The sequence below is a fragment of the Tupaia chinensis genome, unplaced genomic scaffold, assembly GCF_000334495.1.
Source record: "Tupaia chinensis unplaced genomic scaffold, TupChi_1.0 Scaffold000540_1, whole genome shotgun sequence".
Taxonomy (NCBI): domain Eukaryota; kingdom Metazoa; phylum Chordata; class Mammalia; order Scandentia; family Tupaiidae; genus Tupaia; species Tupaia belangeri.
In genome coordinates, this window is record NW_006160053.1 from 325545 (window position 1) to 342611 (window position 17067).

The 17067-nt window shown below is 34.5% G+C and overlaps 1 protein-coding gene across 1 annotated transcript in view; it reads right to left on the reverse strand.

Moving 5' to 3' along the window:
• FOXP2 (forkhead box P2) overlaps positions 1–17067 on the reverse strand; it is a 328025-nt gene that overhangs the window by 138142 nt on the left and 172816 nt on the right. Inside the window, exon 4 of the mRNA XM_014591194.2 lies at positions 8023–8097. Within this exon, the coding sequence (XP_014446680.1) occupies positions 8023–8097 (75 nt within the window). The remainder of the gene's footprint in view (positions 1–8022; positions 8098–17067) is intronic.

Consider the following 17067-nt stretch of genomic DNA (forward strand, 5'->3'; position numbering starts at 1 on the left):
TGAAAAATCCAGATATTTAGAAATATTTTGACGTTACTATGTACTGTATGAACTTTCCCCATAATAAAATATTGATTCCAAAAATTGTTAATTCTGTGTATAATGATTACATCATTTGCTTAATGATAAAATTACACAGTCAAAAAAATTAACTTCAATAAGAAGAGAAAGAAAAATGAACTGCAAATAGACTCAATAAAACACACACACAATTTTTTTTACATAACTGATCATTTAGGTATCTATAAGTATGTCGTATATATGTGTGTATTATAAACCATGAAGATTTATACACTAAGACAACTTGTGTTCTGTACCTTTCAGTTACTATGATAATTTAAGATGACATTCAAAGGGCAGAAATACAAATTATAAATATAGAATATATCTTTGGTGGCATTTAGAAATATTCATTAACTATAGAGTGAACTGTTAGAAGTTAATACAAATTATATTTTTATGTGTAAAGACTATCACTAATGGCTCATTACAAATAACTTTAAAATATGAAAGGAAAAAAATACAATCTGTCACCACAAATTCACATTATTGCCACATACATATTCTAGTGTGTGTATCAATTTATTTGATGAAAAATATATTAACAACAACAAAACCAGATAACTAAATAACTAATCCTTTCATCAGCCCTTGATTTCTGCCATACTAATGCTTTGGTGAATCATCAAGGGGAGTAAATTATTCATTATAAATTTCAAAGAGGAGCAGCCATTGAAAAAGCTCTGCTACTGGTCCTTGGAACCTACATCAAGAGAATTCATGGCAATCTCAAATATTGCAATCAAATAGAAGGTGAGAGGCAATCACTCAGGAGAGGTCTCTAGAATGTACCAAGCTCAGGGAGCTACACCCCTGGCTGAGGACTGTGGTAGAGATAAGAACTAATATCTATCTTAAATAGCAGTAGAAAAAAAGAAAAGACTAATGAAGAAGTTGTATACAAATGTCAGCCAAGGCTTTAAAAACAGAAACCTTTATTCTGGTTCAGATGAAGCACCTGAAAGGTTTTTAGTAGTACTTCCAAACATGGTCACTGTATCATTTCTTCATGGCACTAACGAAGTTAGCTGTAATGTATATATATGTTTGAACTATTTTAATATCTTGAACTTTACTCTCACCGAAGGACCTAATAGTCCACATAAACAACTCAAACATAAACATAGTGAAGTAACAAATCTAGTTTGCACTATTTTATAATAATTCAAGTTTATACTACATTTACATTAATGCAAAGAGTTCATCTTACCATACAGGTTTTATAGGAAAGATACTGCCAAAAACTTACTGCATCATTATCACTGGTTGAGTATCGCCAGCATTTTAGTTAAAACTATCAATACTACTACTAAGTAGTCATCTGTCTTTAACTTCTCATCATTGTCTACCAATACATTTATAATAAAGGAAGGAAGAAAATATTGGAGATAATTTGACATATCTACTTCCTAATTTTGTATCTATGTATCTTTTTACTCTGACTAGATACAAACAATTTAGGGGACAATTACTTTTCTTAATATGTTTTAACCGTGATTCTTCTTGGTTACCAGAAGGACATAATTTAGGTCTGGTAAGGCAAGGTTCTGTCTCTTTGACTTAGTTATCTTCCACTTAAATCAGAAAGCATTAGAACAACACTGATTTTGTAAGTGATTAAGTCAGTTTTCAACTTAATGAATTTAAAGACTTTCCTCTCAGGGGGGAAATAGTGTGATCTGTTTTAGTCATGACCCAAATTACAATGCCCAATGCCTCTTCAAGTGTTAATACTAAATATGCTTTTTTACTTCAAACGGAATTGCCTCTTTAGTCCAAGCAAGAGCATATTGATGCTACTACAGAAACTGACTCAACACCTCTCACAGACTGTTAGTCATAATGCTAAGTACTTTTATTAAGTTTAATCCCCGTAGCACTCTATGAGATAGGTACTATTATTGTTTTAATTTTACAGATTGACAGCATAAAGCTAAGAAAGGTCAAGTGATTTGTCCAATATTCAATCCAGAGAACTGGTTCTAGAATTCACGGGATGGATTATTTGGTGCTAAGTAGGATTTAAGTAAAGCTTACAGAGAGAGATGAATTCGGAGCACACAAAAAAGAGATTCTTAAAAATCAACACCGTTCCCTTTTTTTCTTATTTCCTCCAATCCACAATCCCCAATAAAATGAAACATTCAAGAGGTAATCACAACAGAATGAAGACCTGTAGGAGGAAAGATCAATTGTGGTCAATGTAATTTAATTTGAATGAGATATAAACCAGCTGGACCAAGGCCAGTCAAGTCTCATTTTTAGTTTATAGGTCCAGCATTATTTTTGTTCACCAGAAGATTAATTTGGTCCAATGATAAAGGTTTTAAAAGTAAAACTCAGAAGACAAAGACCCTAAGCATTCAGCATAATTATCTTAGCAGTTAGCTAAAGCTAACAGCAGAATCCTATGTAAAAATTGTATTCACTTAGGTGTAAAACCTGTAGGCAAGACTAACAATAAGCTTGTCTGCAGGTAGGTGTTAATGAGGTCATTCAGGCAGATGAGGTGTCAACAGGGTCTTATTAGAGAGTAGTGAACTTGAGTTACTATCATATGGTAGAGAAGCCAAAAATTGTAAAAATTGGGATCTTGACAGAGTTAGTCACTGTAGTAAAGCTGTTTGATATATCAGGAAAAAAATAAAGGCATCTGTTCTATTATTAAAGTCTGAAAGAAAAGTAAAATAAACGGAGCATCTTTTTTTTTTTTTTCAGAGTGAAAATAAACATTGCTTTAAAAAACTGAATGTGAAAAACAAGCATTGGAAAGTAACCCTTCACAACGATTCTTTGTTACTCTCATATACTTATTTTAAAATTAGAAATCCATTATTTTTCTTATGAAATTCAAAATTATAATAAGGACATGATATTGTTACTATTATAATATTAAACAAACAACCTATGGAACTTGAATATTGTTTTAAAAAATAAAAGAGGGAGTAGAATTTAAGATTAGAATTTTGAATAGATGATATAAATGGTTACAATTACTTCCCGGTTTGCAATGACTTGATAGAGATACAATAAATGCAATTTATAAATGGGTACATAAAATATCACTACCAGGGTGGCAGATGTGCTAGTTAAAATGCTGGACTTCCATATGGCCCACTGTGGTTTGAGTCCCAGACCTGGTGGCTTGCTTCTCACTTTCTCTCCCTCTCATCAAATTAAAACATACTAGTAATAAACAAAATTTAAAAAAATCACTCCCACTCACCAATATGGTAATAGAGAGGTACAATGCACAGAATGACTAATGTTAATGGTTATCAATAAACCAAAACCAAACATCAGAAAATACCTCTCTGAAATACATTAACTGTATTTTTTTTCAGTAACTTGATACAATTAATACCTGAAAGTGGATAGTATGCAAAGAGCTTTTGGCATCTGTTTAATATTAAATATGAAATATTACTTACGTTTGACATTTTTAACATTCATTTTTATTTACTCTATGAGTGAGAGAGACAGAGAGAGAAAAAAAACAGTACCCCTGACAGGGTCTCAACACCGTGATCCGCCCCCAGCTTCAGCTACCCTGAGATCACAGGCACACATATGTACAGCATAGTTAGGGAGGTCTCAGACATGTGCTCAGAATCATCCCTGTGGGTCGGCCTCACAGAGGTGTTTTACCATTGTCCAACAGTCTGGCCCAAATTATTTATTTTTTAAAGATAATTTGGGCGTTAACCTATATTTGTTATTGTACATGACTTCAATTTACATCTTAATTATGTTACTTAACTTGAGGCTTGTTAATATATTTGAAGAATCTTTAGGTTTCTTTAAAAAGAATTATTTATTTAATTTTATCATTATTATTATTTTAAAAATTTTGCTACAGGGCACATGTGCTCATCACAGAGATTAAGACAGGAAAAGTGAGAAAGCAAGCCCTCAAGTCTATAATGCAAACCTCAGTTGGTCATGTGAGGGTCCAGCACCTCAATCACCATGACATCTGCTGGCCCCTGAATTTTTAGTTTTTAAGGGAAGTGGGGGTGGGGAGAGATATATTAATTTAATCTGCTGATTTGGAATACACGACTGAAATTATTATTATTATTTTATTTATAAAAATTGCCCAACCATGGAACTACTATGTGTGATATTACATTATTCAATAAGTAATGATGCAGGGTATCTTGGAAATATGAAAACAATCACAATGATTCATGGTTTATTACAAATATCAGTTATACAGATGATAAAAGAATGTGATTGGCTTTAGCTTCCCCTATCCATCCTTTTTATGCCTTTCTTCTAGTAATTTTATGATGCTGCAGACTTAGTACTCTGCTAAGTACCATACTGGTACTTTTAAAATTTAATGCATGCTAAGAAAGCCTTACTCATAATATAAAAATTGTCAACTACAAATAATAGATAGTATTTGTTTTAGTTTGTGTTTTGATTTTTTTTATCACATTATGTAGCCATTTCAGTTTGCAAAGTTTATATCTAATGTAATCAGTAAAGGAAATAATCACCTACTTAGTATTATTTGCATATTGTTTTCTTTGTATTATTAAGCCAAGTAGCATGGCCTGTAAAGTTAATCAGTAGCTAATGCGATATATAAGTTTGGCACACTGCAGGGATGGCAAACACTTGGTACTGGCACTGTCAAGCTCTTCTTTCCCCATCAATCATAGCAGACATCACTAACACATCCTAGTACATTTTCTATCTGAAAGATTAGATGCAGTCTTAGACACAAGGTACAATTTCAGACTCCTCTTAAACACATCACTAAGGCAGCCATGTAAAATCTGGTGTACCTTTGGAAAGACCAATATCTTGGTGATCACAGACTTGGGCTATAAATTCAGCCTTGCCATTGAGGAATTACATGGTCTCTGTAGAATCACTTAATTTCTGTTTCATTTTCATTCTAAAAATATGCTAGTGAAAATACAATGATTTGGGGGCTGGCAGGTGGCATGGTGAAGGGCACTGGGCTACCACATGGCCGACTGCAGTTAGAGTCCCAGACCTGGGGCTTGCTTTCTCTCTCTCTCGCTCCCTCTCTGTCCATCTCTGATGACATTAAAAAGAATGAATTACTTTTTTTAAAAAAAGAAAATATAATGATCCGATGCCTTAGATATTTTTCCTGATAATAGAATAAATCACCTTTTGAGGGTTTGTTTTGTTTTGTTTTGTTTTATAGAGGTTTTTGCTATAGGGTGCGTGTGCTCGCCAGAGAGACAGAGACAGAAAGCGAGAAATCACCCCCCAGGGGGGATGACCACACAACAATCCCTTCTCTTTCTTTCTCCTCTCAGGATCTTGGGCACACACACACACATGCCCAGCGGTGAGTTTAAGCCACTAGGTCTGAGACTTGAACCGCAGTCAACTACATGGGAGTTCAGTGACATAGCCATTACACTAACTGCTGGTCCCTTGAGGTAGTTTTAATTTTTTCCTTTTTTTTTTGAGAGAGGTTTTTGCTATAGGGCGCGTGCGCTTGCCAGACAGACAGAGAGAGACAGAGAGACAGAAAGCGAGAAATCACCCCCCCCAGGAGGGATGGCCACACCGCAATCCCTTCTCCTCCATTCTCCTCTTGGCACGCACGCCGCCCGGTGTGAGTTTAAGCCACTGGGTCCAGGACTTGAACCGCGATCAACTACGTGGGAGTCCAGCAACATAGCCATTACACTAACTGCTGGTCTCCCTTGAGGTAGTTTTTGATTAAGAACAAGTACTATTAGTAATTAAGCCAGCTGACTCTTCAGTCTAATGGAAACAGTTCTTCCATAGGATTCTTTACTGAAAAGTGTGAGCAATTAGGAACAAAGTTCCATTTTTAATGCACTTTTTTAAAGTATATTTTTGAATAAGTCTTCTTATTAAGTTAAACCATACAACTGTTTGAAATTCACCTGAAATTTATCATTCTTTTAGCTATACAGAGAATACTTTGAAATTAAGATTCTAGCTTTCATATAAATTTTTTAAATAATAATTTTTATTTAACTTTATTTATTTATTTAATTTGACCAGAGAGGATCAGAGTCAGAGAGAGAGAGAGAGAGAAACAAGTTGCCCGGTCCGTGACTCAAACCACGGTGAGCCATGTGAGAGTCCAGCGCCCTTAACCACCACACCACTTGCTGGCCCATCTTTCATATAATTTGTTTTTTTTGAGAGGTTTTTGCTATAGGGCATCGGTGCTCACTAGAAAGGCTTAGAGAGACAGAAAGTGAGAAATTACCCCCTGGGGGGATGGCCGTGCTGCAATCCCTTCTCCTCTCGGGATCTTGGGGGCACGCATGCATGCCACGCACCCGGCGTGAGTTTAAGCCTCCGTGTCTGGGACTCGAACCACAGTCGACTACATGGAGTCCAGCTGGTCCCCATATAAATTTAATTACATTACTTCAGCAAAATTTACTACTACTTTTTATTTTTGCTTTTTTTTTTTTTTTTCAAATTTTATTATAAAGTAATCTTAAGAGGGCTAGACACTCTTGGATTAAAATGAAAATGAGATCCCAAATCAAATAATTTGCTATCATCATGAAATCTGTATGTACAAAATTTATTACAAATCCTCTCCATTGACTATTTCCAGAAAATTCCACACAGTATTATTGTTTCTAATTCTAAGCTTATTTTATCCTTTCTAAAAAGATTTTTGCAAAAGGGTATGTGTGTTTATCAGAAACAGAGAGACAGTGAGAGAAAGTGGGAAATCACTCCTCCCGCCCAGGGTGTATAGTCACCCCATAATCCCTTCTCTTCCTTTCTCCTCCTGGGATTTTGGGCATGCATGCACACATGCCTGGCCAGCAGGTCCAGGATTAGGACTATAGTTGACCATGTGGGAATCCAGCTCCTTAACCAGCACAGCTAAACTTAGTTTGGCATTGCCTCTAACCTTTAATAATATTAAATATTTTCTCCTAATAATAGTAACCAAAACTATTCCAAAAGTAACTTGACACTATATAATTGAAAAATATTATTTTTCTTTTCAAACCAAAATATGAAATTAGGTATTCCTTTCTAATTCACAAAGACAGTGAATATTTTTCACAACAGTCTTAATTTTGTTATGGTCTACCAATTATAATTAGAAAATATTAAATATAGGTTAACAAAACAAAAAAATTTTGATGAGTCAATTTAGGAATACTTTAGACCTCCCAGACTAAATAAGTATATCAATTCTGAAGAAACAAGCAAAAATTATGTATATGATAATATGTGACTTTACATATTTAGAAGTTTCCTAAGAATATAGGTAGGATCCATGGTAAATAGAAATGTTCAGTTGCTCGATTTAAAAATTCTTGAATGGATACTTCAAGATTACTATTCATTTCCAAGGCTAGCTGGTTTGTAAATTGGGTCACAAAAGCAATTTTCATTGACTGTTATAGTATAAAGAGACAAGTTTTACTCTAGTAGCAGAATATGGGGAAAAAATGACCTTGGCATGTTTACATGGCAACTTACAGAACATGAAAAAACTTTTCAAAAACCCTACAATATGTGTTGGATCAATCCATAATCTCTATTCATATTTTCTGTATATTGGTATTCTCACATCAAATTATTACTAAAAGTTCAGGACAAGTGCAGTGGTGCTATGGCCTCTGTATATTGGGTTGTCCATAAAGTTATGAGGCAGTTTTTTAAATAGAAGAATGTAGAAAAAAAATGTCATGACTTTCCCAATGACCCAATAATTAATGTAGGCTTAATGCATTCAACTTGGAAACGGAACTGTGTATTTGATGAAACATAACTGAAGTGAGAACATAAGAAGTAACAGGAAACTAATCACATCTATATCTTAACATTAGTCATGTCTTGATTATCTACACAAATGGAAGGCACAGATTCTAGAAAATCGCTGGTATCTTTTTACTGGGATTGGGTCTATAGCCTTGTGCTTAGTAGCTGAGTTTCTCATTGCCCAGTATAACTTACTGCAAATGTGTTGTGAGGCTGCCCATCACCAGAAGAGTGGCCACAGACACATAATTTTGTTTCTGGAAGCAATTCCTAGATTAAACAAAGAGAATCAGGAGTTGTCTTTTTTTTTTTTTTCCCCAATGTTAAGGCTTATGCCAACAATGTACATTAAAAAAAATATTTTGGGGGATTGTTATTCTGGTAGGACAAGGTAGACAAGTTTATTTCATCTTTGTCTCACAGTTAATGTGAGTATACATCTTAAAACTAGAAATAATATGGCAGATATGAATTTAAGTATGTGAATCAGAAATGAATTAACAAATTAAAAAAAATTCACTGATTATTTACCAATATCCTACCTAAGGAACCACTCCCCCCTTCGAAGCTAAAATTATGGGAAATGCTCCTAAGTATTCCTATAGACTTAAAGGCTCTGTGTTTTTACAGTATGGAATATTATTTGTCTTTAAAACTTAATTATCTTTAAGTTTGAAAAGACAACCTCTGACTTATAGTCAATTATAACCAATAAAAATGATCATAAGTCTCATCTTGAGAAAAATCACAATGATCTCTTTAAATAAAGTGTTTGTCTATGCATTACTAAACCATGTTTATTGCCATTAAAATATATCTGACTATGGAGCCCAGCTCCATAATACCTGTTAAAACCTGTTGAATTTGCATTTGCATTGAAAACTACTCTATGTACTCAAATGTATAGTTTGCATTTTTATCTAAAAGCAAAGTGATTATTTATTGATAAATGACATGGAATGTCATTTTTTACCTAAGTAGCATTAGACATTTCAAAGATTTTGTCTGAAGGGCAAAAGGATTACACTGCATTTGAATAGACCATGTGACAACACATCCTTAGACTTCATGTATGATATGAAAGGATGATCCCCATTCATAAAATACACAAGGGAAATTATAACTACACCAGGAAAGAAGAAAAGCAAGGAGGGATGTGGTAAGGGTGTCAGGGAGTATTTGTAGTGGTTTGATGCATGTAAATATTACATCTTATAAATAATTCTTTTCAAATACACCTCTGAAGTTCAGGGACTCTGTTTAAGAAATGGATTGTATATGCGTTACATGACTGTATGCCATTTTCTTCAAGAAAAGAGCAACATTAATTCAAACGGGAAAAATGGCTTCCAAAATACCCGTTTCCTCCTGTTTCTTAAGAGGAAGTATGTCACCTGAAGCTGGCAGATGAGGACTGGGGAAAAATGTTCAAGTTATATTTTACTGTCAGAATCCAACAAACACGTTTTCATCTAAATTATTTTGTCAACAGCCTTATAGTACCCTTGCTAACCTTATTTGGCACTAGTGCATAATTAGATACACAGGGGTGTGACTCCAATTGAAGGTGTTGGCATTGTAGCACTCTGTGAAAATATTAACTATGAGGTTAACTCCAATTTTCTCTTCTTTAATTAAATGCACATGGTACTAATGAGGTAACCTACTGTTCCTTGATAGCACTAATTAGCTAAGAGGAGAGTACACTCTCACACTGCAATTTAAACCTAAAAATAAGGTTGAAATATGCTAATTGCAGGCAATTTAAAACAGTACAAGTTGAAGAACTAGTCATAATAAGAGAAACTGACTGCTTTACAGCTAGGCAGCTGTAACTTTGGTTAAAATCAAAACAAGCCACATGATTTTTGGACTGCTATTTAACAAGGTCATAAGCATCCTTAAAAATGAAATGCTATTCCATGCTATTATAATGAACCAGATTAACAAGAAAAAATAAAAAAAACACAATGAAATCTCAGATAGACACTCATCTACATAAAACTGAAAATAAACAAGTGTCATAACTACATATCTGCCATGTCCTCATTTAGATTTAATACTAAAAATTAAACTCTATAAATAAGCAACATTATCTTAACTGTTTCAAAAGCACTCAAATTAATTGAAATATTGTGATTTATGTCTCCAACATTAGCAAAACATGTTGGATGTTGAAGATTTGCCATTCCTGTCAGGTCAAAGCAAAGACTGAGAGAAGAACAAGTCTCTATCCTCAAGGAATACATGAACAAGAAGTTTTGGGAGAATCTACAAGTACAGTGATAAAAATTTACTAAAGATATTATGAAATAAATGTATATAATTACCACTGAAAGCATAAAGATGCCAAAATACTAGAATGATTTCATTATAAGAAGAAGGTTTACACTAGGTTTCTTCTATAGTTTTGGAACTTGAGGATGAAAGTAGCCTCAGCTACTCTGTGAGTTAATGCTCCCTATGCTTTGCTCAAATGACTCAAAAATACAATTTCAGTAAACCTAAATATAATCCAAGCATACTCTTTTTGTTTCCTTAAACATTTCCCAAGTATGTTTTTAACTGATGGTTATCACGTGGAGACAACCTTGACATAAAATGAGATTCCGAAGGACCTTCTGAATCATCAAAGAAGATTGGTACAAAGTATACTGAATTATTTTTTCATTCTTTAGAATCCATGACATGTCACATTTTTATTACCTAAAAGAACATTTTAATGTTTTTGATAGGGCTTTGCCACATTGTGGTTCTCCTGCCTCAGCTTCCCAAGTAAGATTACGGGTGCATACCACTGCATTCACCTTTTAGGGTGTGTTGAGAATCAAACTTGGATCTCCCGTGTGGCTCACCAGCAGGATCTACCAGTGTGCACCGCTATAGTTAGTCCAAACCAGGATCTTTGATTAGCCAAAACACTGATACTAAATCATTCTTGTTATAATAAAGAGAAATAAAACATATAAAAAAGATACTGTTGAAGCCAGCAGGTGGCATGGTGGTTAAGGTACCAGACTCCCACATAGCTGACTGGGGTCTGAGTCCTGGACCCGGAGGCTTGCTTTCTTATCACCTCTCCAGTTCTTCTCTGGTTAGTACATGTGCCCTATAGCAAATAAAATAATAATAATTCTTTAAAAAAATTGTCATTAATCTATCCTAAGGGACAAAATAAATACAGAACTAACCCATACTAGGGCTCACAGTGACATGATTCTGTCACTTTGCATGCAAAATTATAAAATATAACTGCTAAATGATTAAACAAATTGAAGAAGTGATAAAAATAGAGTAAAAACACAAAATTTGTGAAAAGAGCTCAACCTAATCTTAAGTATACTGAAGAAAAACAATGTAAAAGAAGCAACACATCTGAGAGGCAAAGGCTTTTTTTCTTTCTTCTTCTTCTTCTTCTTCTTGTTTTTAAAATTTTTGAATCAGGGATTTCAGAATGCCTTCCAAGGGACTCTGGGTAGCTGCACGTTCAAGTGAAATGTAAGTTCCAGAAAGGGAGAGTGACGTACGCAGGAACAGAAAAGTGACATACAAAAACAGAAGTGAGGGAATGAGGTGAAGAAATAACGGGATTGACTACATCTTAAAGTTTGTCTTTGGTAACATAGTTTACAAAGTAGGATGTCTATAACTGACTGAGGTGTAGCTGCTGTGATTGGCTTTTAAGTAACCCCCAATTAATAATTCCTAGAGTTAAAAGTAGTGAGAATAAGCTTTGCACTACCATTAGTCTGTCATTGTATCTTGCCAACAGCTTGGTTAAGGAAACTGTTCTTTGAAAAATCCACCCAGTTTCTTCTCATAGCTGCCCTAAAGCTTTATACATCAGAGACAGAATGTTGGCAAGAGATACTAATAAGCCTCTGACCAATCATGCTTTAACAGACCCATGAAGTTGTAGGTTTGTAGAGAAGTAGCAAGATGGATGAAATCCGACAGTCACTTAGAAATGGGTCTCCTGGAGGCAACCTGACATATTCCAGCAAATCACAGGAAAACACAATGTGAATGGATGTTTTAAGTGTTAGCATCTGTTTCAAATAAGCACCAAAGAGCCTTTTAACGGTGAAAAGGCCAGGACAATGTTCTGGAATGGGCTTTCAACATTAACTTCAGAAGGAATCTATTCTTCAGCTAAATATGGATCATTTTAATTTTCTGTTAACACAATAAAGGATAAGTCATTTAGTATTGAAAATAATAGTAGCTTGGAGACAGTCTGCCAGGGTTCAGATTCTGACTCAACACAACACTTGGTACAAGTGACCTTGAACAAGGTACTTAGCTTTTCTTGGCTTCTCTGTCCAAAAAAGGGGTAAAAAGTAGCACCATCATAAGGTTACTGAATACATTGAATTGTAAGGTGTTTATAACAGTGCTGGCACCCATATATGTAGTATGTATTAGCTGTGTACTTAATATTTATTAGCTATCATTACTGTTTTAGAATAGTATTAGATTTTTTTAATTAAAAACTTAAAATTCTACTATATATAAAATACTGTTACACATTGTAAAGAATGCAAAACCCCCAAGACGTTGTATCTGTATTCAAATAGTTTTCAATCCATCAGTAGACTTCATGACACAAATGAAGCCGTCTTTCACATAAATAATTTCTTTTTCCTTTGGAAACCTAGTGCAGCAAAGCAAGAAGTTAACATGAGTATGTTTGCATTGAGTGACAAAGGTAAATGACTTGTAAAAAAGAAAATATTTCTTTTGCAAAGTTGATGAAGGCATGTGTTTTTTTAAAAAAGGTAAGTATTATACACTGGTCTTTCCTAGCAAATGAGAATGCTGAAATTATGATTTGTTTCTTGCGTCCGACTGAAAGGGTCTTCAAATTTTTCACTAACATAAGAAAAACTTCAGCATCTTAAAATATTTGGCGTGAAATAAATAGAATAGCAGTCTACATTTAAAAGATGAAACAATTCAAGAAAACATGCTCAGCTTTTCAAGGAGTAAAGACACTCTTCGCCTGGTATAAAAAAAAATCAAATTTTAAAGCAATAACAAAAATAAGAAGTTGGTTGGCCTTTCTGCCATATCAACTGTTTTGTTTGTTGATTTGGTTACCTGTTTTTCGGCCACTGATTGCATCTGACAAAAATTGTTCTAGGGATAGCCTGGCCATTGGGTGTACTTGGATGACATATGTTGGCTCTGCAAATTCATACTACTTCAGCCTTTCAAGCCCATCTCTGAAAAACAGATTAAAAACTACCTCACTCTCACAGAGGAGGTAAAGATAAAGATAACTGATAACTGGAAAACGTTTTAAGTATTTCACAAGTGGATGGGAGTAGTTGCTATACTGTTTGGATCCAGTCAACAAGAAGCAGGAATCATGTACCCTAGAGGGCCAAATCAATATGAGCATGTACCCAAAGAATTTTCATTCTTTCTGAAGAAGTAGTTAGCTTCACCTTCCTTCTGTAGTATAAACTTGCTCCAAAACCCATACAATATTGAGAGGAACATGGTGTGGTCATTAAAGAATCATTTCTGCAGAGGAGGGAAATGAAGACCAGGGAATTGAAATTACTTGTGAAAAGTCATGCATTTTAAAATTGATTTTTTAAGGCCACTGTGCATCATATATCTGACCATACAGGTTCTCAAACGTTACTGTCGTAAAGAATTTCTGTAGAAGCTTGTTACAATTGCAGATTCAAGGTTATATTTCTAAAGATTTAGATTCAAAAGTTGGAGATAGGGTCTAGCATACACTTTTTCCTTTTTCTTTTTTCTCTCTTTTTTTTTTTTTTTTTGAGAGGTTTTTGCTATAGGGTGCATGTGCTCACCAGAAAGACAGAGACAGAAAGCGAGAAATCACCCCTCAGGGGGGATGGCCATGCTGCAATTCCTTTTCCTCCATCGCCTCTCGGGATCTTGGGCATGCACACACACATGCCCAGTGTGAGTTTAAGCCACTGGGTCCAGGACTTGAACTGTGGTCGACTACATGGGAGTCCAGAGACATAGCCATTATGCCAACTGCTGGTCCCAGCATACATGTTTTAACAAGTACTTTGGTGATCGTGATCAAGAGGGTCTATTATCACACTTTGAGAACTGTTGCTCTCTTTTCAGGATAATTGTGTGACAGGCAATTTTTCATTCTTTCAGTCTATTATTTAGTCAATCTACACTTTCTCAGTATCTTCTTGTGCCATGGACTATATTAACCATGTGGATATAGAAGTGAATGAAAACTGTCCCTGCCTCTGGAGGAAAGTGAGAAAACAGCTTTGTAAACTTGTGTACAATTCTCATCCTACCAGATTCTGTAAAAACATTTGAAACTTTTGGTACCACTTCTCTGACCATTCCTCTTCTCCATGTTTTGTTGGCTTTTCCTCATCTTCTGTCCGTAACTTTTTCTCTTCAACTTTTCTATCAGTGATACCAAACTCTAGCTGCACATTGTCATTTTCTGGGGCACTTCATTTTAAGGTTATCAGTGATATTCAATGAAGCTATTCCAGATGGGTAGCAAGGACAGAAACCAAACTACAATATGTTGAAGAAGAATTGGAAATTCAAGTGTAAACATTTATTTCCAAAAGTTTATTGATGAAGGAAAAGAAATTGTTAAAAAGACTGCCTATATAAACGTAATTTGAACATAGGATTTTTGTTTCATTGATCTTTTTGCTTTTAAAGATGGGAAGGGAAGGCTCAGAAAAATGGAGGACACTGAAGATAAAGGAGTATAAATGTGTGAGTGACAGGACAAGGTCCTGTAAAAGCTGGGCAGGAATAGATATCATGCACAGGAAGAGAAATTGGCCTTGGATAGAAGATCTTACTTGATGCCAATATAAATTTGTTTTCAGAGTACAGATGAGAGAAAGATGGAGTTTTTGCCTGGTGACCTGTAAGTGCTCTCTCTGAAGCAAGAGGCAAAGTCACTGAGACTAAAGGGTTCAGGCATGAAGTAGAGCTTTAGGGTACAGTGAAGGCTGGTATATAGAGACAAATAGAGTAAGGGGATTAGAGACCAATGAGACAATTGCTAAACAGTAATGAACACCAAAGCAAGGTCAGAAACTTAGTACTGCTTGATGTGATTTTCTATAGGAATATTTAGAGCCACAATTGGAAAGTGAAAGAGCAAGTTCTATAGCAGAGTCTGAAAGGACAATAGAGCATAGTGAGATTGTCTTTCATGTCATCGTTAATCTTAAGGTATTGCTGGACCAGAGAGACATCTAGGTAGATGAAGGTAAGGGTGAAGGGTGTCTGGGAATAATAAGACAGAATAATATGCTCAGATTGGGAATCTTGTAGGTCTACCAATTCAACATGATTTGTTTTTTAGAATTATTTATTTTATTTTATTTATTCCTTGATTTGTTTTAATTTGATGAGAGAGAGAGAGAGAGACAGACAGACAGAGAGAGAGAAAGCCACCAGGTCCAGGACTTGAACTGGGGTTGGCCATGTAGGAGTAGTCTAGCACCTTAATCACCTTGCCACCTGCTGGTGCCTCAACATGATTTTAAAGAACAGGCCCAAATTCATGTAGAATGTTGTTGAAAGAATTAATTCATAAAAATGTATAATTTTTTTGCTTGTTTTTTTCATAGATCAGTGTAAATTTTTTAAAACAGTACATTTTATCTTAACCTCGTAAGCATGTGCCAAATTGATACCATTCGTTGGCAATAAATACAACATAAAAATCCAAAATTACAACATTAAATTAGAGATGACTATTTCCTCATAAAAGGAATTGTTCAAATTAATGTAGCTGAGGCTTTGTTTAAATGGAAAACAAACGTATTTAAGATAAATTTGGCTTTTATATCATCTTTGGGAATAAACGCATTGTACAGAATGAGGTATAACAACAAATTAGTGAATCTTCCTACACAAATTTGTTACTTGCTGCTGTTTTTCTGTAGTTCGAAATTGTCAAAACCTGGTTCAATCTATTAATAGTAGCAAATCAACTTGAAATTCTAATAGAGAAATCTGTTGATTTTTCTCTACCCAGTAACTGTTCTTTTGGTTTTAGTGTCAGGGTTTTACTTTGGGGGACCACCCTTTCTCTGTATATCTTTAAATGGAAATTTTAGAGGCTGATATAAGGGCCATTGGTGAAACAAGGAGGCCAAATGCCCTCTTCCAGGACCTTGATTCTCGAGAGATGTAGCTTCTATGTGGTGATGTACAGTGAATGAATGTATGAAGTAACTTAAAAAAAATTTTTTTTAAAACAAAGTGAACAAGAAAAAAAAAAAAAAAAAGAGTGGGCCATCATCCAGTCCAAGAGCTGAGACTCAAGGTATCTGTTCATCAGATTCTGTGTTGCTTCTTGTCCTTCCTGAGAGTAGACTTTTGTTTAGCTTTTCCTCAGACTTTGTGAAAACTCTATTTTGTTTTAATAGAATCCACCTTTCTTGCTTGTCTAATGCTTATTTCTATGTCTTGAATCCAAAGATACAAACTAACAAGACTATCTAAACATATTTCAGTCGACAGTCACACTGCCAAAATGATTAATATTAAACTCTGGTGGCTTTAAAAATAAGTTTGGAACACATTAGTTTACCAAACTCCATTTATATGGAACAGATAAAAAATGAGGCCAAAAGTCATGATCTTGCCCTCATTTTTCACTGGTTGCAAACTTAAATTAAGTACCATAAATTATTAACATTTCAGCTTTATAAATGTAACTTTTCCCCTGTATAGTCAGACTTTACACTGTACAAAGTACAACTGGATATGTAAAACTAAAATATTAGGTTAAATGAAAAATATCAGCATGGGCATAGTTTTATGGATGTATAGATTAATGGACATTAATATTTTGAATTTTTATCATAATTTAAATTCTTTCGGTTTTTAAAAAAAATTTAATTTTTAATTTTTTATTTCATTTTCTTTTATACATTCAATCACATTATTTAGCTTACAAAATGGATATTTCAACAGGTGAACATCTCTCCCTAGTACAGTTGATAAAACTACAAAATATCTTCAACAAATAATATCACAATTCTTTGTGCCATTAATGCTTTGCCTCCCTATTTTTCTTCTAAATGTCCTTTCTTAGACCCTCCTCTTTCACATACACTATATCTGGTATTTACAACTATATACTGTGTTTCTATATCATTTAGTCAATTAGTTTCAGTCACAGAGTGCGGACACTCAGTATATATTAAGTGGGGACATACAATGCCTCTCCTTCATAGCCTGGCT